The sequence below is a fragment of the Ranitomeya variabilis genome, chromosome 2 (assembly GCF_051348905.1).
Source record: "Ranitomeya variabilis isolate aRanVar5 chromosome 2, aRanVar5.hap1, whole genome shotgun sequence".
Taxonomy (NCBI): domain Eukaryota; kingdom Metazoa; phylum Chordata; class Amphibia; order Anura; family Dendrobatidae; genus Ranitomeya; species Ranitomeya variabilis.
The window spans coordinates 433,228,112-433,253,033 of record NC_135233.1 but is presented as its reverse complement, the minus strand read 5'-3'; the positions used below and the strand labels follow the sequence as shown (position 1 = coordinate 433,253,033).

Here is a 24,922-nt window from a genome sequence, read left to right as displayed (position 1 = left end):
GTGGAAAATCAAATTACAGGCTGATCCAACTTCAGTGGAAATGCCTCATGACAAGGAAATGATGCTCAGTATTGTGTGTGGCCACCACGTGCCTGTATGATCTCCCTACTGTACAACGCCTGGGCATGCTCCTGATGAGGTGGCGGATGGTCTCCTGAAGGATCTCCTCCCAGACCTGGACAAAAGCATCCGTCAACTCCTGGACAGTCTGTGGTGCAACAAGACGTTGGTGGATGGTGCGAGACATGATGTCCCAGATGTGCTCGATTGGATTCAAGGTCTGGGGAAGGGGTGGGCCAGTCCATAGCTTCGATGCCTTTATCTTGCAGGAACTGCTGACACTTCAGCCAGATGAGGTCTGGCATTGTCCTACAATAGGAGGAACCCAGGGCCAACCGCACCAGCATATGGTCTCACAAGGGGTCTGAGGATCTCATCTCGGTACCTAATGGCAGTCAGGCTACGTCTGGCGAGGAGGGCTGTGTGGCCCTCTAAAGAAATGCCACCCCACACCATTACTGACCCACTGCCAAACTGGTCATGCTGGAGGATGTTGCAGGCAGCAGAACATTGTCCACAGCGTTTCCAGACTCATGTTATAGTGTGAAGAGCACAGGGCGCCAATGTCAAATCTGCCAATCTTTGTGTTCTCTGGCAAATGCTAATCACCATGCACAGTGCTGGACGTCGGGCCCTCATACCACCCTCATGGAGTCTGTTTCTGACAGTTTGAGCAGACACATGGATGTTAGTGATCTGCCGGAAGCCATTTTGAAGGGCTCTGGCACTGCTCCTCCTTGCACAAATCGGTCCTGCTGCTGGGTTCTTGCCCTCCTGTGGCCTCCTCCACATCTCCTGGTGTACTGGCCGGTCTCCTGGTATCTGCTCCATCCTGTGGACACTGTGCCGAGAGACACAGCCACCCTTCTTGCTACAGCTCACATTGATGTGCCATCCTGGATGAGCTGCATTACCTCAGCAACCTCTGTGGGTTGTAGACACTGCCTCATGCTACTGTACTTCATGCTACCTCAAGGGATGAGAGCAATGACAACATGCAAAAGTGACCAAAACAGCCAAAAAGTATGAAAACAGAGAAATGGACTGTGGTCACCCCCTGCAGAAGCATTGCTTTATAGGGGTTGTCTTGCTAATTGCCTATCATTCTTACCTGTTGTCTGTTCCATTTGCACAACAGCAGGAGAAATGGATTTAATCAGTGTCGCTTCATAACTGGACAGGTTAATTTCACAGAAGTGTGATTGACCGAGTAACATTGTGTTTGTGTTCTCTATTTATTTAATAGCAGTGTAGTTAAATGGGTCACCCACTCTGAAAAATTATCTTTAGATGTGCCAGGACTATATATACACCACTTACTAATATACTTAAATGTACAAAGGTGAACCCATCTCCCAATACCAGTATCCCACCGACCATGATCCTGGCAGCTTCACTTCTGATTTCTACTTAAGAGGGCAGAGTTTCCAGTGTCGGCACATAGTCAGGGCTGTGCCTCAAGGGGACTGGCCAACAGGCTCATTTCAGTAGCCAAACTCGTCCCCATCTCTGTATTAGACAAAGGGGCTGTCTTAGTAACTGAAATGAGTCAGCCAGCCCCCTTCATCCAAAGCCCTGATGTGTGGACACTAGGAAGGAGCACGGGGCAGAGGAACACACTATGGACAAGGGGGGCAGAGTCTCAGAAGCAGAGAGCTCTTTTAATAGGACGCCAGTTATTTCGGCTACCCTCGATATAACAACCTGTGTATTATTGGATCGTACCTGGTGGGAGGCGGGTGAAGGTGGACAGGAATCCTTCGTATGTCTGTTCTGGGACATTGATAAAGCGACTTAAGACGTTATTCACCATTTCATCATCCGCTACAACCGGGGGTGACGTCCCGTCAGAGCTGGGCATGGTCCTACAGGGTCGCATCAACAGAAAAAACACAAAGGGAAAAGGCGTCAGCCAGGACCATAACTATGGGACTTCATTTTGGCTCACTTTTTTCAAGGGTTTTTTCAAGGGTCAAAAAAAAAAAAAAAAGAAAAAGAAAACAAAAACACAGAATTCCAAGACGCCATGAAAATCTGAACAGGAAGCAGTCGCGTTCGCCGGCTCCAAACTTACTTAACACCGCTGCAGGGTTTGCCGTCTCGAGGGGCGCAGACGGCACTAACCACATCAACTCGGTGGTTTATATGCAAATTTTGAGGTTTTAGAGAAGGAAATATTTTCTTGTGTTTTTCAGGCTCCAAAATACAGCGGTTTATGAATTTACGCAAATAAAGAAAGAAGTTTAATACTTCGCAGACAGAACAGGGGCAATAAAACTCATCCCCTTCCCCTAATCAGATGTATTCCCCCCTTTTAATCGGGAACAAATTTTGAAAATTTGGAGCCTTTTGTTTCAGGGGCCACATATCAGCCACTTGTACATCACTGCCCCTGGTTCCCACTAATGCAAAATCCCTGGTCTTGTAAACAGAAGATGGGCCCCTGTACTAAATCCTCAACAGGGCCCCTACCTACAATGCTGGTACTATAGGGACCATCAGAAAAAACTCCCCCAACGGCCTGGAAATTCCCCGTTTAGGCAAGGTTTAGATCATCTCCATCCCATTAGCGCATCCGGAATATCGGGACCGTTGACACCTATGGGCCGATTTACTTGCAATTTATTTAAGTCACTATTTCTTTGTCTGGTGATTATTCGCAGCCTTTTTTGTACCAAATTTGTCAAAATGATGCAGAAGTTCACAAATTTTTCGCAACTTTCATAAAAAAAAATATTTTTTTTTATGTCCGTTTTCAAACAGTTTAGCACAAAAAGTGTAGCAAAGAATGTCATAAAAATCCACCCCAGACAGGAGAGGTCAAGACCGGAGTGCAGCGGCGCAAAGTTTTCCAACTTTTTGGTAAAGTGGAAAATTGTGAATCCAGTGAAAACTTCTGGAAACCCTAAACTCTGCTGATATTGGCAAACTTAGAAGAAGAAAATGCAAAAGACAAAAAAGTGACTCTAAAAGAAGGCACAAATGGAAAGATGAATAGTACAAAACGCAAAAAGGCACAAAACAGCAAAAACTAGAAAAAAAAATGAGGTGCAAAAACTGCAAATGTAATAATAATAATAATAATAGTAATAATTGGCCTTTTGGTGTTTTCTAATAAAGAGGACGGGTCTGTGGGACCCCTAGGACATCAGGCCCAGGTGTATCTGCCTCCTCTGTACCCCCCTTTAGATCTATAGTCACCAGATCACATGATAAAAAGTCAAATAAAATATTTAAGAATTTCTTTTTGTATTTTATACATTTATTGTTTTTGCTTTTTTTCACAACTTTTTTTTTATTTTTTTATTACATTTTGTTTTACTAAGGGTGAGGAATGGGTTAAGAGTGACAACTTTGGGTAAAGCGGTCACAGACGGTTACCCACATCGCCCTGGGGTGAGGGGCACATCTGCACAACCAGTTCCTGATACATTCAGTTCATTGCTGGAGGACGACAACGACACGGAGGGGAGCGTATAACCAGGTGAGTCCTATGTGTCACCGATTCTAGAGCTACGATGCCCCCTCTAACCCTGGGTGACTACTCGGTGGGGGTAACATGATGTCCCGCACATGCGAGACCAGTTCCATAACTATTCTTACCATCTACTATTAAATAGAAATCAATGGGAAACTGCTGTCAGAGTAACCAAAACTACCACACTGTAACAAACCCCCAGCTCTACTCATTCACAAAACACACAATCACCCCAGCTTTCTTTCTGGAACAGCGCCACCACCACTCACAGGCTGTCTCTGGTACTGCAGCTCAGCTCCATTGAGGTGAACAGAGCAGAGCTGAAATGCAAGCCCCTACAACCTATGGTCAGTTGTGCTCCTTAAACGCAATCATGTTTGTCTAATCCCGTACAACCCCTTTAAAATTAGGTGGGAAATCTCTAATACTGCAATCCCATAAAATTAGAAAGTAAAGGCGATTTTTTCTGGCTCCATAATTTGTAGAAGTAGATTTATGGCACGGTGCAGGCGCTGCAGGGACGGTGGGGCTTTTGGTGGTTTGCATTCGCTTCAGCATTTTCGTCTGAAATAATTCCACTGCAGAATCTGCACCGAAATGTTTGCATGTGAACACTGCTGTAATGCAACAGCTGCAACTTGCCATACAGATCCTCAGCCCATTAGGGCCCTGAAGGTCGGACCCTCAGCATTCGGTCATTTATACCCTAATCTAACCCTAAATCATCAATGTCTATTCAGAGAATACCCCAAATTTCTGCGACTCTTTAACATACTGTTTCGACTCCAAGATCTCTGCTGTCTGTGAATGAATGGGACCATTCTGGATCCCCAAGCTGGATAATTCTCAGAGCTGAGAGTTTGCTCATGTTCTATCCAATTCTGGACTGATACAATGTAACAAACAAGGGGAGGATTTGTGCTCACAAAGGATCAGACTGGATACAATTGTGCAAACACTCAGAAATATGGAGGATTTTATGACCTGAATGTAACCAATGTTCCCACTCACTGACAGCAAGGAGAGACCTTGAAAAATAGACAGTAATAGAAACAGTCACAGACTTGTCTGGTGTCACAACCAGCGAGGCTTCTAGAAAGGACGGAGTGAATAAAGGAACCAATCTGCAATATTTAGGACCGGAATACAGACACTATGGACGGGTCATCAAAAACAAGGGCGCAATAAGTAATGCACAGGATAAGATGTCACAGCTGATCGGTGGCAGTACCAGCTGTCGGACCCCCACCGATCTGATACTGGTGGCAGGATCAATATATAAGGGTAGGTGCACACGGTCAGTAAACGCTGCGGGTTGGACGGTGTGTACTTGTGCAGCGTCCACACGTTACAGCACAAGAAACCCCATGTCTACTATGCGTGCACGGACACACGCTGAGACGGACATGCGGCACGTCTCTCCAGACTGCATCCTGTCTATTTATCTTGTGGAGACGCGAGCCTCCGCAAGATAAACTTCACCAGTACATGTATTGGACGCGGTGGATCCACACGGTTCAATGATCACATGCAGAATCACCTGCGTTTGATAGCCGGCAGCGGACATGTGCTGCGTCCAAAGCGCTGCCGATTACTGACCGTGTGCACCTACCCCAAGTAGTGGACAACCCCTTAAACGTAGATTACAACTGGCCTAGAAACATAATACAGTATTAGGCTATGTGCACACGTTGCGGAATGGGGTGCAGAGTTTTCTGCACAAAATCCGCATCTCCTGGCAGAAACCGCAGGTGCAGATTTAACTCGGATTTTTTGCGGTTTTTATGCGGAATTGATGCGGATTTTGTGCGGTTTTTACCACTGCGGATTTCTATAATGGAGGGGTGCAGAAACACTGTAGATCCGCACAAAAGTAGTGACATGCACTTCTTTTAAATCCGCAGCGTTTCTGCGCGGAAAAATCAGCTGCGGATCCGCACTAAATCCGCATCGTGTGCACATAGCCTTACAAGGTACAGATGTAGCAGAGTGGAGCTTGTCGGGTGTAGTGCAGACAAGTGGGTCACTGGCGATAACATCGGGGGAGATTGAAGAAGCAAAATTCCGAAAAAATACGGATAAAAGTGTATAAAAAAAATGGCGGACATGGAGCGCATCAGATGTACATGCGGTTTGCACACCTCAATTTTGCAAAAAGGAAACTTAACGCGCCAGATGCATAACATGTGCGCCATTGTGATTTGAGTGTCAGCTGCGGAGTTCAATAGCATGCAAGTAAAGCAATTGTTATAGTCCAAGTCTTAAAGGGGTGGTCCATGACTGCAACATTCTTGGACACTCTTAGCGCAGCTCTGTCGACCGTACAGTGGCTGCGGCTGGTACTGCACACAATCTGCCACCTATTCTGTCCACCGAGCTGTGCAGCATCGTTATTGAGCCGCCGACACCGGGAACAGCTGATCGGCGGGGGTGCAGGGTGTCGCACCCCCACCAGACATTGGTGACCTATCCTAAGGACAGGCCATCAATGTTTAAGTTCTGGACAACCCCTTTAAGTCCACAGTACAGGTAATGAAATAATGATTGCTGGGACCCAACTGATGCGGAGAACATGGCTGTGGAAAATCGGCCAGCGAGACCCTCGGCCCCGAGACGTTCTTCCTGCAGGGTATTGGTAGCTTTAGGATATGTGGACAGAACGTCCTTCTCTATGTGGGCGGTGAGGTGGGGATGGTTGCCAGTCAAAAAAGGCCTGAAAAAACGATTCCACAAAATTTAAAAAACAACAACAATACACATTTCCATGTAAAACACGACTTATTGGTCACGTTTACTCTTCCTGAGCATTTTTTTTTTTTTGTCATTTCAAGTCAAAGACTCCGAGCAATTAAAAGGAGCGACCCCTGACCCTTCCTTCTGGCATTTTCTGCTCTATACACCTTACAAAAACAAGTCAATGAGAAACTGGGCAGGTTTCCTGTCTGAAAAGGCCGCTGTGGGTGCAGAGAATAAGCCTCTGTGCAGACTGAGGTTTCTGAGGCAGGTTTTGTTGCGAGAAACGCTCCTTTATTTTTTTTTAAGGAGTTTTTCCCCTCCCTAAAGTGGTTTTTTGCAGCCCTCTGATTGGATGGTGCCTATTTTGGGAGCGTTTGCCATCAGGAGCCGCTTTATAGAAGTCACCTCACCTGCGCTTTGTTTTTAACAACTGGGTTTTTTCAAAACCTGAAGCAAAAAAAAAAATGCACAAAAACACCCAGTGTGCACAAACCCTTCATTCAGACGTCCATTGTTTTTTACTTTTAAGCCAGACCTAAAAAGAAGAGTAAATAGCTAAATACTGAACAAACTGCAACTAATGGCTACACCACATAGCTGTAAATTAAGGAAGAACTCAGGCACCACAGGATCCAGCATGCCCTGTCACTCACACAAACGACGAGGCATAGAAAACTTTAGACGCCATACCTGAGCAGCCAAGCATGCAGCAAAGAATGAAAAAGCTCAGGGAGGAAAACCTGCCTGCTGTATAGAAAGAATGAATGACGGGAAATGTAGTTAATCATAGAAAGACTGCTGTGAAACCGATGAGACACAAACTACATCTCCCAGGATGCATTGCGCAGGTCCTCCGCTTCAGGACGATGTGTAAGCATGTCACGGCTGCCAAGACAGCCGCTGGTTTGATGGGAAACGTAGTTCATGTGTGCATAATAGCGCCGTCAAACAAGAGGGGAAGAAACTACATCTCCCGGGAGGCTCAGGTCCTCCGCTCTAAAACGTTGCGTTGGCGTGTGACCGTTGCCAAGACGCCACTTGGTTGATGGGAAATGTAGTTCATCTGTAGAAAGAATGCTGTCAAAAAATGGCGAAAGAAACTACGACTCCCAGGAGGCTCAAGTCTTCCGGTCTACAACGTTGTGTATAAGCGATAACTGTTGCCAGGCGACCACAGTGCTAACAAGTTGTACAATGATGGTGCAAACAGAAATCCTAAAGTTTTAGGGCTTTGTGGGGTTTGGGTTCCTGACAGTTAAATGGGTTCTCCATTACTCTGACAACCAGTTTAAATCCTGTAACATAAAAATAAAAACTTACACAGTCCCACCTTAGCATCTGCCAGCCATGTTGGCGCCATGTCTGACCAGCATAATGTCATGCGGTGCCAACATGGCTGGAACAAGAGGTGACTGTAGGTGTTTTTTGTTTTGCAAGGGAGACTACAGCATTTAAGAAGGGGTTGTCTATGTAGTGGATAATCTCTTTGAGGCCCTTTTACATGAGTAGATAAGCTGCAGGATTCGCTAAGAAGCCTCGCTCCTGACACTTCACCTTCCCGCATGGCTGTAATCTCAGAAACTGCACATTCCCACATGGCCCTGATCACAGACACTTCACCTTCCCACATGGCCCTGATCACAGACACTTCACCTTCCCGCATGGCCCTGATCACAGACACTGCACCTTCCCGCATGCCCCTGATCACAGACACTGCACCATCCCGCATGGCCCTGATCACAGACACTGCACCATCCCACATGGCCGTGATTACAGACACTGCACCTTCCCGCATGCCCCTGATCACAGACACTGCACCTTCCCGCATGCCCCTGATCACAGACACTGCACCATCCCGCATGGCCCTGATCACAGACACTGCACCTTCCCGCATGCCCCTGATCACAGACACTGCACCATCCCGCATCGCCCTGATCACAGACACTGCACCATCCCACATGGCCGTGATTACAGACACTGCACCTTCCCGCATGCCCCTGATCACAGACACTGCACCTTCCCGCATGCCCCTGATCACAGACACTGCACCATCCCGCATGGCCCTGATCACAGACACTTCACCTTCCCGCATGCCCCTGATCACAGACACTGCACCATCCCGCATGGCCCTGATCACAGACACTGCACCATCCCGCATGGCCGTGATTACAGACACTGCACTTTCCCACATGACCCTGATCACAGCCACTGCACCATCCTGCATGGCCCTGATCACAGACACTGCACCATCCTGCATGGCCCTGATCACAGACACTGCACCATCCCGCATAGCCGTGATTACAGACACTGCACCTTCCCACATGGCCCTGATCACAGGCACTGCAGCATCCCGCATAGCCGTGATTACAGACACTGCACCTTCCCACATGGCCCTGATCACAGGCACTGCAGCATCGCGCATGGCCCTGATCACAGACACTGCACCTTCCCGCATGGCCCTGATCACAGACACTGCACCTTCCCTCATGCCCCTGATCACAGACACTGCACCTTCCCGCATGGCCCAGATCACAGACAGTGCACCTTCCCGCATGCCCCTGATCACAGACACTGCACCTTCCCGCATGCCCCTGATCACAGACACTGCACCTTCCCCCATGGCCCTGATCACAGACACTGCACCATCCCCTATGGCCGTGATTACAGACACTGCACTTTCCCACATGGCCCTGATCACAGACACTGCACCATCCCGCATGGCCGTGATTACAGACACTGCACTTTCCCACATGGCCCTGATCACAGACACTGCACCATCCTGCATGGCCCTGATCACAGACACTGCACCATCCCGCATGGCCCTGATCACAGACACTGCACCATCCCACATGGCCGTGATTACAGACACTGCACCTTCCCACATGCCCCTGATCACAGACACTGCACCATCCCGCATGCCCCTGATCACAGACACTGCACCATCCCGCATGGCCCTGATCACAGACACTGCACCTTCCCGCATGCCCCTGATCACAGACACTGCACCATCCCGCATGGCCCTGATCACAGACACTGCACCATCCCGCATGGCCGTGATTACAGACACTGCACTTTCCCACATGACCCTGATCACAGCCACTGCACCATCCTGCATGGCCCTGATCACAGACACTGCACCATCCTGCATGGCCCTGATCACAGACACTGCACCATCCCGCATAGCCGTGATTACAGACACTGCACCTTCCCACATGGCCCTGATCACAGGCACTGCAGCATCCCGCATAGCCGTGATTACAGACACTGCACCTTCCCACATGGCCCTGATCACAGGCACTGCAGCATCGCGCATGGCCCTGATCACAGACACTGCACCTTCCCGCATGGCCCTGATCACAGACACTGCACCTTCCCTCATGCCCCTGATCACAGACACTGCACCTTCCCGCATGGCCCAGATCACAGACAGTGCACCTTCCCGTATGCCCCTGATCACAGACACTGCACCTTCCCGCATGCCCCTGATCACAGACACTGCACCTTCCCCCATGGCCCTGATCACAGACACTGCACCATCCCCCATGGCCGTGATTACAGACACTGCACTTTCCCACATGGCCCTGATCACAGACACTGCACCATCCCGCATGGCCGTGATTACAGACACTGCACTTTCCCACATGGCCCTGATCACAGACACTGCACCATCCTGCATGGCCCTGATCACAGACACTGCACCATCCCGCATAGCCGTGATTACAGACACTGCACCTTCCCACATGGCCCTGATCACAGCCACTGCAGCATCCCGCATAGCCGTGATTACAGACACTGCATCTTCCCATATGGCCCTCATCACAGGCATTGCAGCATCCCGCATGGCCCTGATCACAGACACTGCACCTTCCCGCATGGCCCTGATCACAGACTGCACCTTCCCGCATAGCCGTGATCACAGACACTGCACTTTCCCACATGGCCCTGATCACAGACACTGCACGATCCCGGAGGCCCTGATCACAGACACTGCACCATCCCGCATGGCCGTGATTACAGACACTGCACTTTCCCACATGGCCCTGATCACAGACACTGCACCATCCTGCATGGCCCTGATCACAGACACTGCACCTTCCCGCATGGCCCTGATCACAGACTGCACCTTCCCGCATAGCCGTGATCACAGACACTGCACTTTCCCACATGGCCGTGATTACAGACACTGCACCTTCCCACATGGCCCTGATCACAGATGCTGCTTCTTCCGCATGTCCTGTAATCACAGACACTTCATCTTGCTTCATTTGTCTGAACTCTGTCCACTAAAATCCCCAATGGTGGCACGATTTTGTAACCAAATCCTGCCGCCATTGGGCATGGAGTGCGTCTGGAGTTTCAAACGCATGCAGCAAGACGCAAAGTCTGTAATCACGGGCCTTGCTTGAAGACGCAGTGTCTGCGATCACTCTACACATGGACGCCATTGGCCAACAAACAAACAAACTGCATCTTTTATGAGGCTTAAATTAATTGCTGTCGGCAAAACATCTCTCCACCGTAGGTGTCCATAATTTAGTTAATTAAGTCATCACTGATGATCTGTGAGCACAATGATAAACTGCATGTTGTCTTCTACAGGTGTGATGACCCTTCAGACATTAGTCGCCTCCAATAATACCTCTCTGATCCAGCCAGGATTCTCCTTCTTTCGGTTCGGAAAACATGTCTTCTTCTTCGGACAAAAGGGATGGCCGAAACGTTCCTGTCCCACAGGTGTGTTCCTGGTGGACCTCAAAAACAATGAGCTGAAACTTCGTCCCGCTGCATTCTCCAATGAATCGTGCTACCTCCCTCCACTGAGGCATCCAGCCATCACTAGTCTCTCTGATAGTTCAGATGGCGAAGTCATACAATATCTGATCCATGGAGGGAAGACACCAAATAATGAGGTGTCTCAAAAACTCTACATCATCTCCTTGGCCTCATCCGTCAACAAAAAAATAACACTCTGCTGTTCGGAGAAGGATTTAGAAGGGGATGTTCCTGATGCAAGATATGGCCATTCCATCAATGTTGTCCACAGCAGGGGCAAAAAGGCAGTAGTGATATTTGGTGGAAGGTCCTATGTGCCCTTGAATCAAAGGACTACAGAAAAATGGAATAGTGTTGTTGACTGTCAACCATCCATCTACCTCATCGATCTCCAGTTCGGTTGCTCCACTACACACGCTATCAAGGAAATTCAAGATGGCTTTTCTTTTCATGTTTCAATAACCCACAATGATACAATCTACATAATTGGTGGACATTCACTCGAAAATAATCTAAGATCCCAAAACATCTTCAAAATTAATGTGGATCTCCTTCTCGGAAGTCCAGCCATTACTTGTCATGTTCTCCAAAGTCGACTGTCCTTTTCAAGTTCTATTGTGACTAGTTCTTGTCCATATGAGTTTTTTATCGTTGGTGGCTATGAGTCTGACAGTCAGAAGAAGATGACTTGTCACAAAGTTCTTCTAAGTAGCGACAACATTGACTTTGAGGAAATAGAATCTCCAGATTGGACAGGGGAAATTAAGCACAGCAAGACATGGTTTGGGGCAGATATGGGTCATGGAGCTGTACTTTTGTGCATCCCGGGGGACAATAAAAATCAAAACTCAGATAGTAGCTTCTTTTTCTATCTACTCAGATATGGAGAAGAGCATAATATAATGACTCAGTTATGTAGTCAAGGATCTCTTGACGAACAAGAAGACTCCATGCCTCTTGAAGACTCTGAGGAGTTCATGTTCAGCAGTGATGGGATGTTTTGTGATGAAAACACCTACAACAAGGAAGACGAAGAAGACGAGTCGGAAACTGGATACTGGATCACGTGTTGCTCTGACTGTAATCTGGATATTAATACTTGGGTTCCTTATTATTCTACGGAACTTAACAAACCTGCCATGATCTATTGCTCCAGCGAAGGTGGACACTGGGTCCATGCTCAATGTATGAACCTCTCGGAAAATATGTTGATCAATCTGTCTGAAAACAACCTCAAGTATTTCTGCAATGAACATATTAAACTGGAAAGGGGACTGCAAACTCCTAAGAAGATGACCCCGGTCATGAAACTATCGGTGAAACGAGTAGGTCGAAAACCATGTGTAGGCCGAATGTCACCTGGAAAAAAGTCTTTCCTCAGACGCTTGTTTGAGTAAAAGACACTAAATGATTATCAGTCTAACGGTAGATTTGATATTTTTGGTATTCCATTTACTGCCCCCGGGATTAGTCTAATGTTCTTTAGAAATATGTGTAAAATGAACAGAAATCCCCCTTTTATCGGCACAATAGAAAATTGATCTTTGTGTGGCAAATGCAATATACTTTGCCCATACTTCTAAACTGTTTGCCTATCATATGTTTCTTAGTCCTCCAAGCTGCACATTAAATAGTAATACTTCATAATAACAGTACGCTTTTTATTTATATTTTTTAGGACCCAAGGGATAGTACCCAATGACCTCAGATCCAGCACTTGTCTGCTTTTACAATGTCCTTGATTGTTTTATTCTATTAATATAATAAATAATAAAACTGAACAAACCTGGAATCATTTGTAGATCTATAACTAACACTGATTTTGTAAACTTTATAATGATCTTTCATCTTGAATCTACCGGACAAAAAATTACACACTGCATCCAAACCCACTAATTTCAGCTCAAATATCTATGGGGGCCTCCTGACTCTCCTTGACACCGGATGTGAAGGGAGATAAGGATGGGGCCGTTGGATTTCAACTGCCCAATCCTTTAGATTTTGGAAAGATAAAGGGATATCTGGCAGAAACTGACTCCACTTTTCCTAGTAAGAACACATGCACACTCTGTCGAGCACACATGTGTATGGAGGGGTTGGACAAGATGGCAAGCTTCTCTTTCGACATTAAGAATGCTTGTATGGACCACAGTGCTCGAACTGGCCAGGAGTCTCCTGACCTTAACTCAATAGTCTCATGGGCAGGGGCAAACACATCATTGGCGCATCCTGCGCAATCACACAGGGGCCCAAAAAGTAAAGGGGGCCACTACTACCTCCAAAGCAGGTGGAAATGTGCATTATGAGGAGCTATTGGATGTAAAGAGCCCATCTACTGTTCTTGTACAGGGGTCTCTTCTGTCTGTGACCACTCCTTCTCAAAATCATATATGAGGCTGTTGAGGTTGTGTCAGGAGACCCTCGGCCAGTTCAGAAGTCACAGTTCATACCCGGACCTTGAATGTCAGAAGGGTCTTGGAACGTATTTTTTCCTTTGAGATCCATTCACAAATCATTTTCATGGCATATCCTATGCTACAGGTGTATCAGAGGCCCAAAGCAGCAGGTCCCAACGCAGGAGGCGCCATGATGTCTCTTCATTGTGCCACCTGCACCAGGCGAAGGAAGAAGAGGACTGAACTGCTCATCATGGGAGCGGTGAAAGGTGGGAGGCATGGTTGTCTTTTAATAATTACAGATAGCACAAATGGGGCCACAAAGGGGGGATATTATTAATGTTGGGGAGCCTTAAAGAGGGTATTAATGATATATGGGAGCCACAAAGATGGTATTATTAATATATGGAGACCACAAAGGGAGACATTATTACTATATGGGGCCATAAAGGGAGACAGTATTACTATATGGGGCCATAAAGGGACACATTATTACTATATGGGGCCTTAAAGGGAGACATTATTACTATATGGGGCCATAAAGGGAGACATTATTACTATATGGAGCCATAAAGGGAGACATTATTACTATATGCGGCCATAAAGGGGGACATTATTACTATATGGGGGCCACAAAGGAGGCAGTATTACTATATGGGGCGATAAAGGGGGACATTATTACTATATGGGGCCATAAAGGGGGACATTATTACTATATGGGGGCCACAAAGGAGGCAGTATTACTATATGGGGTGATAAAGGGGGCATTATTACTATATGGGGCCATAAAGGGGGATATTATTACTATATTGGGGCCACAAAGGAAGCAGTATTAATGTGTGGAGCTATAAGGAGGTTATTACTGTGTAGGGCACCAGGGGGGCACTTTGGCACTATGTAGTTTATGTAGAAGTGGAGGAAAAGGGGAAATGGGGCTCTAAAGATATCGGTCATAGATGTCTGTGTGTTTCATTCTGAAGAGGCAAGTCGTGGCTGGAAGATGTCTGTGCCGGAAGAAGAAGAAAAGGAGAAATGAATGACTTCAATGGGAGACATCACTGGTGCGTATCTGGATTTACTTGTACTGTGTACGTTCCTATTCATTAAGAACAAGACAATGTTATGTAATGGTGACAAAATGGACCCCCAAATGTATTAGAAAGCTGCAGAAATGTTGATTAAGCCACGATTTGCCTTCATACACCTGCTGCTGCATTTCTAGAACTAGTTATTATTATAACCTTCATTTTCCATCATCTTTGTCCTCCAGTTTTTCACTTCTCACACAAATCCTGATATTGACACACAGTGACTTCTATTACTATACATTACATAGAGCAATGTAAACTTGTATCTCTATCAAGGAGCCAAGGCATCGGCCAATGTGACAAGACTGCTGCTGCAAGATTACATAAGTCACCATTCATCATACCCCATTATATAAATCACACATACAACCCCCATGGTCTGCGCCAAGCAGACATGCAAGTACAGTGCCTACAAGTAGTATTCAACCCCCTGCAGATTTAGCAGGTTTAATAAGATGCAAATAAGTTAGAGCCTTCAAACTTCAAACAAGAGCAGGATTTATTAACAGATGCATAAATCTTACAAACCAAAAAGTTTTGTTGCTCAGTTAATTTTTTATAAATTTTAAACATAAAAGTGTGGGTCAATTATTATTCAACCCCTAGGTTTAATATTTTGTGGAATAACCTTTGTTTGCAATTACAGCTAATAATCGTCTTTTATAAGACCTGATCAGGCCGGCACAGGTCTCTGGAGTTATCTTGGCCCACTCCTCCATGCAGATCTTCTCCAAGTTATCTAGGTTCTTTGGGTGTCTCATGTGGACTTTAATCTTGAGCTCCTTCCACAAGTTTTCAATTGGGTTAAGGTCAGGAGACTGACTAGGCCACTGCAACACCTTGATTTTTTGCCTCTTGAACCAGGCCTTGGTTTTCTTGGCTGTGTGCTTTGGGTCGTTGTCTTGTTGGAAGATGAAATGACGACCCATCTTAAGATCCTTGATGGAGGAGCGGAGGTTCTTGGCCAAAATCTCCAGGTAGGCCGTGCTATCCATCTTCCCATGGATGCGGACCAGATGGCCAGGCCCCTTGGCTGAGAAACAGCCCCACAGCATGATGCTGCCACCACCATGCTTGACTGTAGGGATGATATTCTTGGGGTCGTATCCAGTGCCATCCAGTCTCCAAACGTCACGTGTGTGGTTGGCACCAAAGATCTCAATCTTGGTCTCATCAGACCAGAGAATCTTGAACCAGTCAGTCTCAGAGTCCTCCAAGTGATCATGAGCAAACTGTAGACGAGCCTTGACATGACGCGTTGAAAGTAAAGGTACCTTACGGGCTCGTCTGGAACGGAGACCATTGCGGTGGAGTACTTATGGTATTGACTGAAACCAATGTCCCCACTGCCATGAGATCTTCCCGGAGCTCCTTCCTTGTTGTCCTTGGGTTAGCCTTGACTCTTCGGACAAGCCTGGCCTCGGCACGGGAGGAAACTTTCAAAGGCTGTCCAGGCCGTGGAAGGCTAACAGTAGTTCCATAAGCCTTCCACTTCCGGATGATGCTCCCAACAGTGGAGACAGGTAGGCCCAACTCCTTGGAAAGGGTTTTGTACCCCTTGCCAGCCTTGTGACCCTCCACGATCTTGTCTCTGATGGCCTTGGAATGCTCCTTTGTCTTTCCCATGTTGACCATGTTTGAGTGCTGTTCACAAGTTTGGGGAGGGTCTTAAATAGTCAGAAAAGGCTGGAAAAAGAGATAATTAATCCCAACATGTGAAGCTCATTGTTCTTTGTGCCTGAACTACTTCTTAATACTTTAGGGGAACCAAACAGAATTCTGGTGGGTTGAGTTGTTGAATAATAAATGACCCTCTGAAAAGACTTTTCACAATTTAAAAAAAAAATAAACAAAGAAATAACATTCTTTTTCGCTGCAGTGCATTTCACACTTCCAGGCTGATCTACAGTCCAAATGTCACAATGCCAAGTTAATTCCAAATGTGTAAACCTGCTAAATCTGCAGGGGGTTGAATACTACTTGTAGGCACTGTATATTTCCAGAAAAGGGTCTAAATTCCCCCCCAAAAAATACACAAAATTTGAACCTTGCTGGAACAATGATATCCAGCAAGAGAAGGCTCCTGCTGGGTGGATTTCATTTGGCCGATAACTTTGATCTTTCCCAAGATAAGATACCGGCAGCAGCTCTATCATAGAAAGCACAGAAGAGTCTGAAAGCTATCTAATGTGTATGGGGGCCTTAAAGGGAACCTGTCACATCGAGAAACACTATTTACCTGCAGATACCATGGAATGGAAATCCTATCTGGTTGCTTTACTGGAGCAGCAGCTATAGGGAGAATATCAACTTTCATCCTCTCTGCAGCCGCTGGCTTCCAGTCATCGGTGCGGTACATGGAGAGGTTACAGTCACCACTCACTACACAGAAAGCGAGGCAGTAATCACTCTCCGATTATCGAAGATTATAAAAAGATTATTTTGATTAATCATGTTTTTATTTTAGATGTATTGGAACAATCAAAATAGTTGCAAAGATTCACACACAAGTCTTAAAGACCCGAAGGTCCAGAAGCAGAAAAGCAAGAGGAGAAAGCATCAGGATGGTTTTCAGGATGTAAATAACATCGTCTAACATCTTCTTGATCTCTCATGTGCCAAAAATGTGGATTTTTTTTTTTCAGTTAGTATCGGCTACATAAACGAACCAAGGGCAACTATGTCTATAGTTCCCAATGGACCTGGTCTCTGCTTTACTACTATACATGGACATTGACTGGATGTTAACTATAAGATACGGTAAAGTCCAGCTTCATCATCATCGGTTTCCTATCTCCAATCCTAGAGAAACTATGAGAATTGGATTAATAAACTGGTTTTAAGAAAATACATTAGCATCAATGAAATAATCCAAACATGACGAATGGTAAGAGAAAACCACTAGAGTGATAAGAGTTAGCTCCATGATTAAGGAGAAGACGATTGTGTTCTATAATAGAAACAATGGTATTATAACAACCACTCCCATATACACAAAACCTATTACTATATTCTGTGACCTAATTAATATAGCCTTCACTAAACACTATGTATGAATACCACATATTATTGCACACATTATTTAACACTTATAAAATATAATTGCAATAATACTGCTCCTGTGTAAAAGAATATAACTACTATAATACTGCCCCCTATGTACAAGAATATAACTAATACTGGTCCTATGTACAAGAATATAACTACTATAATACTGCCCCCTATGTACAAGAATATAACTACTATAATACTGCTCCTATGTACAAGAGTATAACTACTATGATACTGCCCCTATGTACAAGAATATAACTACTATAATACTGTCCCTATGTACAAGAATATAACTACTATAATACTGTCCCTATGTACAAGAATATAACTACTATAATACTGCCCCCTATGTACAAGAATATAACTACTATAATACTGCCCCTATGTACAAGAATATAACTACTATAATACTGCCCCCTATGTGCAAGAATATAACTACTATAATACTGCTCCTATGTACAAGAATATAACTACTATAATACTGCCCCTATGTACAAGAATATAACTACTATAATACTGTCCCCTATGTGCAAGAATATAACTACTATAATACTGCTCCTATGTACAAGAATATAACTACTATAATACTGCCACCTATATACAAGAATATAACTACTATAATACTGCTCCTATGTACAAGAATATAACTACTATAATACTGCCCCTATGTACAAGAATATAACTACTATAATACTGCCCCTATGTACAAGAATATAACTACTATAATACTGTCCCTATGTACAAGAATATAACTACTATAATACTGCCACCTATGCACAAGAATATAACTACTATAATACTGGTCCTATGTACAAGAATATAACTACTATAATACTGCCCCATGTACAAGAATATAACTACTATAATACTGCTCCTATGTACAAAAATATAACTACTATAATACTGCTCCTATGTACAAGAATATAGCTACTATAATACTGCTCCTATGTACAAGAATATAACTACTATAATACTGCTCCTATGTACAAGAATATAACTACTATAATACTGCCCCTATGTACAAGAATATAACTACTATAATACTGCTCCTATTTACAAGAATATAAGTACTATAATACTGCTCCTATTGTGATGCAGTGACCCCTGTGGCGGCTGGGGGGCGCTGTGTGTGCTCCTTGGGATATGCATGGAGGCATATTTGTTGTTATAATGGTGGTGAAACAGTGACTGGCAGTGTTGTGAATGGCAGATACAGTCATATGAAAAAGTTTGGGCACCCCTATTAATCTTAAGATTAATGTTTTATAAAAATTGTTTTTTTTGCAACAGCTATTTCAGTTTCATATATCTAATAACTGTTGGACACAGTAATGTTTCTGCCTTGAAAAGATGCTTATTGTACTAACAGAAAATGTGCAATCTGCATTCAAACAAAATTTGACAGGTGCATAAGTATGGGCACCCTTATCATTTTCTTGTTTTAAATACTCCTACCTACTTTTTACTGACTTACTAAAGCACTTTTTTTGGTTTTGTAACCTCATTGAGCTTTGAACTTCTTAGCTAGGTGTGTGCACTCATGAGAAAAGCTACCTAAAGTCGCCACTTGCAAGTTGTTCTCCTGTTTGAATCTTCTCCGAAGAGTGGCATCATGGGCTCCTCAAAACAACTGTCAAATGATCTGAAAACAAAGATTATTCAACATAGTTGTTCAGGGGAAGGATACAAAAAGCTGTCTCAGAGGTTTAACCTGTCAATTTCCACTGTGAGGAACATAGTAAGGAAATGGAATAACACAGGTACAGTTCTTGTTAAGGCTAGAAGTGGCAGGCCAATAAAAACATCAGAAAGGCAGAGAAGAAGAATGGTGAGATCAGTCAAGGACAATCCTCAGACCACCTCCAGAGATCTGCAGCATCAACTTGCTGCAGATGGTGTCACTGTGCATCGGTCAACTATACAACGCACTTTGCACAAGGAGAAGCTGTATGGGAGAGTGATGCGAAAGAAGCCGTTTCTGCAAGCACGCCACAAACAGAGTCGGCTGAGGTATGCAAAAGCACATTTGGAGAAGCTAATTTATTTTTGGAAGAAGGTCCTGTGGAAACCAAGATTGAGTTGTTTGGTAATACAAAAAGGCGTTATACATGGTGGCAAAAAAACACAGTGCGTTGTATAGTTGACCGATGCACAGTGACACCATCTGCAGCAAGTTGATGGTGCAGCTCTCTGGAGATGGTCTGAGGATTGTCCTTGACTGATCTCACCATTCTTCTTCTCTGCCTTTCTGATGTTTTTCTTGTCCTGCCACTTCTGGCCTTAACAAGAACTGTACCTGTGTTCTTCCATTTCCTTACTATGTTCCTCACAGTGGAAATTGACAGGTTAAATCTCTGAGACAGCTTTTTGTATCCTTCCCCTGAACAACTATGTTGAATAATCTTTGTTTTCAGATCATTTGACAGTTGTTTTGAGGAGCCCATGATGCCACTCTTCAGAGGAGATTCAAACAGGAGAACAACTTGCAAGTGGCCACTTTAAGTAGCTTTTCTCATGATTGCATACACCTAGCTATGAAGTTCAAAGCTCAATGAGGTTACAAAACCAAAAAAAGTGCTTTAGTAAGTCAGTAAAAAGTAGGTAGGAGTATTTAAAACAAGAAAATGATAAGGGTGCCCATACTTTTGCACCTGTCAGATTTTGTTTGAATGCAGATTGCACATTTTCTGTTAGTACAATAAACCTCAGTTCAAGTCAGAAACATTACTGTGTCCAACAGTTATTAGATATATGAAACTGAAATAGCTGTTGCAAAAAAAACAATTTTTATAAAACATTAAGCTTAAGATTAATAGGGGTGCCCAAACTTTTTCATATGACTGTATGTGTCGCAGAGGGAGTCTGCGTGGTAAGTCTGATGCAATGTTGTTGTTCTGGGACCTGTAGTCCCTCAAGAGTGTGTATAGTTAGTAAGGGAGACTTACTAGGCTAGTTATGTGAGATGGGTGGGACAAACTAGCCACACATCCACACTCCCACCCAGGGGAGTGGTTAAGGGTATATAATGTGACCAGGGTGTTGGTCACGTGGTCTTGTGTGGTTCCTGTGTGGTTCTTGTGTTGGATTTACTGGGAGTAGGAGTCCTGAGGAGCGTATGCCAGTGTGTTGGACGGTCCCATGTGGGATGGACGTCCTGAATAGCACACTGGGCAACCTGTGTTGGAAGACCTGGGAGTAGGCTTCCTCAAGAGCACAACCTGTGTTGGACTTCCTGGGAGTAGGAGTCCTGAGGAGCGTATGCCAGTGTGTTGGACGGTCCCATGTGGGATGGACGTCCTGAATAGCACACTGGGCAACCTGTGTTGGAAGACCTGGGAGTAGGCTTCCTCAAGAGCACAACCTGTGTTGGACTTCCTGGGAGTAGGAGTCCTGAGGAGCGTATGCCAGTGTGTTGGACGGTCCCATGTGGGATGGACGTCCTGAATAGCACACAGTAAAACTATGGTTCTGGAAGGTCTGTGTTGGGGAAGCTATCGTCCTTCGGTGGCTCTGGACTGACTGATGTGTGCCGGCCAGGCAAGTTGGTGAACCCCGTAAAGGCAGTTTCCCCAGGAGAGAGGACTGACGAGGAGTCAGCAGGTGGAGCAGCAGCTCCCATAAGGTACCATTAACTGTTGGTGCTTGTGTTAATCTATGAACTGTGTGGTCTCCCACTGAACGGGGTGAGGTTCAGCGTGTTTAGAGACCGCGACCCAATGTCATGTGCACTACATGACTAGGGACATTGGTGAACTGTTCAGCGTACGGACACCCATGGTTACTGGACGAAGTGAGAGGTCCAGCATATTTAGTGTCTGTGAGACAAAGCCGTATATGAAGTGTACAAGATAAAGCTGCAAGTTAATATCACCAGTTGGTGCCTATTGTGTTCTATGAAATGTATAATATGAACTGTGCATAACCCGGTTTATGACACTTTAATAAACCGGATGGACTGTTTTGTGTGAAAAATCGTGCCCGTGTGCTTGAATCCCGTGCCAAGCGAGTGTCCCCCAACACATGCGGTAAGCACAATCTTACATAATGTAGAAGAATATAACTACTATAATACTGCTCCTATGTACAAGATTATAACTACTATAATACTGCTCCTATGTACAAGAATATAACTACTATAATACTGCCCCCTATGTACAAGAATATAACTACTATAATACTGCTCCTATGTACAAGAATATAACTACTATAATACTGCTCCTATGTACAGGAATATAACTACTATAATACTGTTCCTATGTACAAGAATATGACACACTATAATACTGCCCCTTTTCACACGAATATAACTACAATAATACTGCTCCTATGTACAAGAATGTAGCTGCTATAATACTGCTCCTACTGTATGTACAAGAATATAACTACTATAATACTTCTCCTATGTACAAGAATATAACTACTATAATACTGCTCCTATGTACAAGAATATAACTACTATAATACTGCTCCTATGTACAAGAATATAACTACTATAATACTGCCCCTATGTACAAGAATATAACTAATATAATACTGCTCCTATGTACAAGAATATAACTACTATAATACTGCTCCTATGTAGAAGAGTATAACTACTATAATACTGCTCCTATTTACAAGAATATAACTACTATAATACTGCTCCTATGTACAAGAATATAACTACTATAATACTGCTCCTATTTACAAGAATATAACTACTATAATACTGCTCCTATGTACAAGAATATAACTACTATAATACTGCTCCTATTTACAAGAATATAACTACTATAATACTGCTCATATGTACAAGAATATAACTACTATAATACTGCTCCTATGTACAAGAATATAACTACTATAATACTGCTCCTATTTACAAGAATATAACTACTATAATACTGCTCATATGTACAAGAATATAACTACTATAATACTGCTCCTATGTACAAGAATATAACTACTATAATACTGCTCATATGTACAAGAATATAACTACTATAATACTGCTCCTATGTACAAGAATATAACTACTATAATACTGCTCCTATTTACAAGAATATAACTACTATAATACTGCCCCCTATGTACAAGAATATAACTACTATAATACTGCTCATATGTACAAGAATATAACTACTATAATACTGCTCCTATGTACAAGAATATAACTACTATAATACTGCTCATATGTACAAGAATATAACTACTATAATACTGCTCCTATGTACAAGAATATAACTACTATAATACTGCTCCTATGTAGAAGAGTATAACTACTATAATACTGCCCCTATGTTCAGGAATATAATATTACGTCTTTCAATTTCACTATGTTTTGTGTGATTTGTACATACACAGTACACAAAGCAGAAATTTAAACCACAAAATCTTTATTAAAAATGAAATCTTTGACAGAATGTTACATGTAATCATTTGCATCACACAGGTCAGTTTTAAATTTAATAATTTTCATATTCGTGTTTGGTAAATTTCTCGTAGTCTACAAAAAAGATCATTTTGCAAACTATAAACTGTATTAAGTTTCTTAAAAACATTACATAAAATGTTTCATGATAATTCCAATATGCCATCATGTCCGGTAATGAACATGTCATCATTCTACACAAAAATATAGGTCCTATAACTTTAAAAATCTTAATAAAAAATTGAATAAAAAAAATAAACGATAGTTATAAAGAGTGCAAAATGTAACATCTTAACTCTAATACAAGCATTCCAGTTTCATACATTGTGTTATGCCACTTGCAAGGCGGGTGGAGCATGGTGTGAGGATGTTCTCCTGGTGTTTTTATTCTTGTACCATGCTCCTCCCTGTAACACTGGATATGCTTTGCATATGATGTTCCTTAAAATACATAAGAATATTATTTAAAAAAACAATTAAGAGGCAGAAACGTTGGTATAAAGTGACAATTTAAAGTTTTTTAAATTACATGAAATAATCTACAAACACAGACTTGTTCATAGACATAAAGAAATTCACATATGAACAGAACTTCCTCCACCTCTGGCTCAGTCAAAACAGAAACAATTGTGCAGTGTCACAAAATAAATCAAAAACTTCCGTGCAAAAGAAAAATGAGGTAGAGAAAAAAAAATTAAAATTGAGATTAAAATTGCTACTTCCTAAACTGAAAACTATGTGCGAATCTCAGTCTTAATCATGTTCATAAAATAACGGAGACAACATGGTCTACTCTGGTTTTCCACAAAGGGGTTTTGCTAGCAACGAACATTACTAGGAAATACTAAAAATCTGAGGGTACTGAGGGTGGACCTAGACCCTTATGAAACGGAGCCCATGTTAGCCATAAAGTGGAAGCTGACCTCATGAGATAGAGCTCATATCAATGAAACCAGATCCTAATATGATACAGCTCATGGCCCTAGAACCAAATGAGATTTAGCTCCTATCATTAGTAGGGTAGAATTAGACTCTCATGAGATAGAGTTTGTATCTTCTGTAGGATGGAACCAGACCCTAATGAGATGGAGAGCTTATATCATCGGTAAGAAGTGCCCTAGACCCTAATGACATGGAGCTCATATCATCAGTAGGATGGACCTAGACCCTAATGACATGGAGCTCATATCATCAGTAGGATTGACCTAGACCCTAATGACATGGAGCTCATCTCATCAGTAGGATGGAACCAGACCCCAACGACATGGAGCTCATATCATCAGTAGGATGGACCCAGACCCTAATGATATGGAGCTCATGTCATCAGTAGGATAGAACCAGACCGGAGCTCATATCATCAGTAGGATAGAACCAGACCCTAATAGCATGGAGCTCATATCATCAGTAGGATGGACCCAAACCCTAATGTTATGTAGCTCATGTCATCAGTAGGATGGACCCAGACCCTAATGACATGGCGCTCATATCATCAGTAGGATGGACCCAGACCCTAATGTTATGGAGCTCATATCATCAGTAGGATGGACCCAAGCCCTAATGTTATGGAGCTTATATACTCAGTAGGATGAACCTAGACCCTAATGACATGGAGCTCATATCATCAGTAGGATGGACCTAGACCCTAACGCTATGGAGCTCATATCATCAGTAGGATGGAACCAGACCCTAATGATATGGAGCTAATATCATCAGTAGGATGGACCCAGATCATAATGACATGGAGCTCATATCATCAGTAGGATGGACCTAGACCCTAATGACATGGAGCTCATATCATCAGTAGGATGGACCTAGACCATAATGAGACGGAGAGCTCATATCATCAGTAGGATGTGTCCTAGACCCTAATGGGATGGAGCTCATATCATCAGTAGGATGGACCCAGACCCTAATGACATGGAGCTCATAT

General features: G+C 43.7%; 2 protein-coding genes across 7 annotated transcripts in view; one reads left to right on the top strand and one right to left on the bottom strand.

The window, feature by feature from the left end:
* Positions 1-7,259, bottom strand: part of IFTAP (intraflagellar transport associated protein) — a 45,159-nt gene extending 37,900 nt beyond the window's left edge. Inside the window, exons 1-3 of one of the 4 annotated variants that reach the window (XM_077287047.1) lie at positions 7,034-7,052; positions 6,965-6,999; positions 1,786-1,925 (exon numbers count right to left, since the gene is read on the bottom strand). In XM_077287047.1, the coding sequence (XP_077143162.1) occupies positions 1,786-1,921 (136 nt within the window). In that variant the 5' untranslated portion in view covers positions 1,922-1,925; positions 6,965-6,999; positions 7,034-7,052. The other 3 variants (XM_077287048.1, XM_077287046.1, XM_077287049.1) reach the window with 3 other exon arrangements.
* Positions 3,189-12,715, top strand: RAG2 (recombination activating 2). Of its 3 annotated transcripts, none has more exons than XM_077287044.1 (2): positions 3,189-3,544; positions 10,874-12,715. In XM_077287044.1, exon 2 carries the CDS (start codon positions 10,879-10,881, stop codon positions 12,442-12,444), a length of 1,566 nt encoding a protein of 521 aa, XP_077143159.1. In that variant the 5' UTR covers positions 3,189-3,544; positions 10,874-10,878; the 3' UTR covers positions 12,445-12,715. The 3 variants fall into 3 exon arrangements, with proteins under 3 accessions (XP_077143159.1, XP_077143160.1, XP_077143158.1); XM_077287045.1 differs by lacking the exon at positions 3,189-3,544 and adding an exon at positions 7,351-7,474; XM_077287043.1 differs by lacking the exon at positions 3,189-3,544 and adding an exon at positions 7,657-7,688.
* The last annotated feature ends 12,207 nt before the right edge of the window (positions 12,716-24,922 follow it).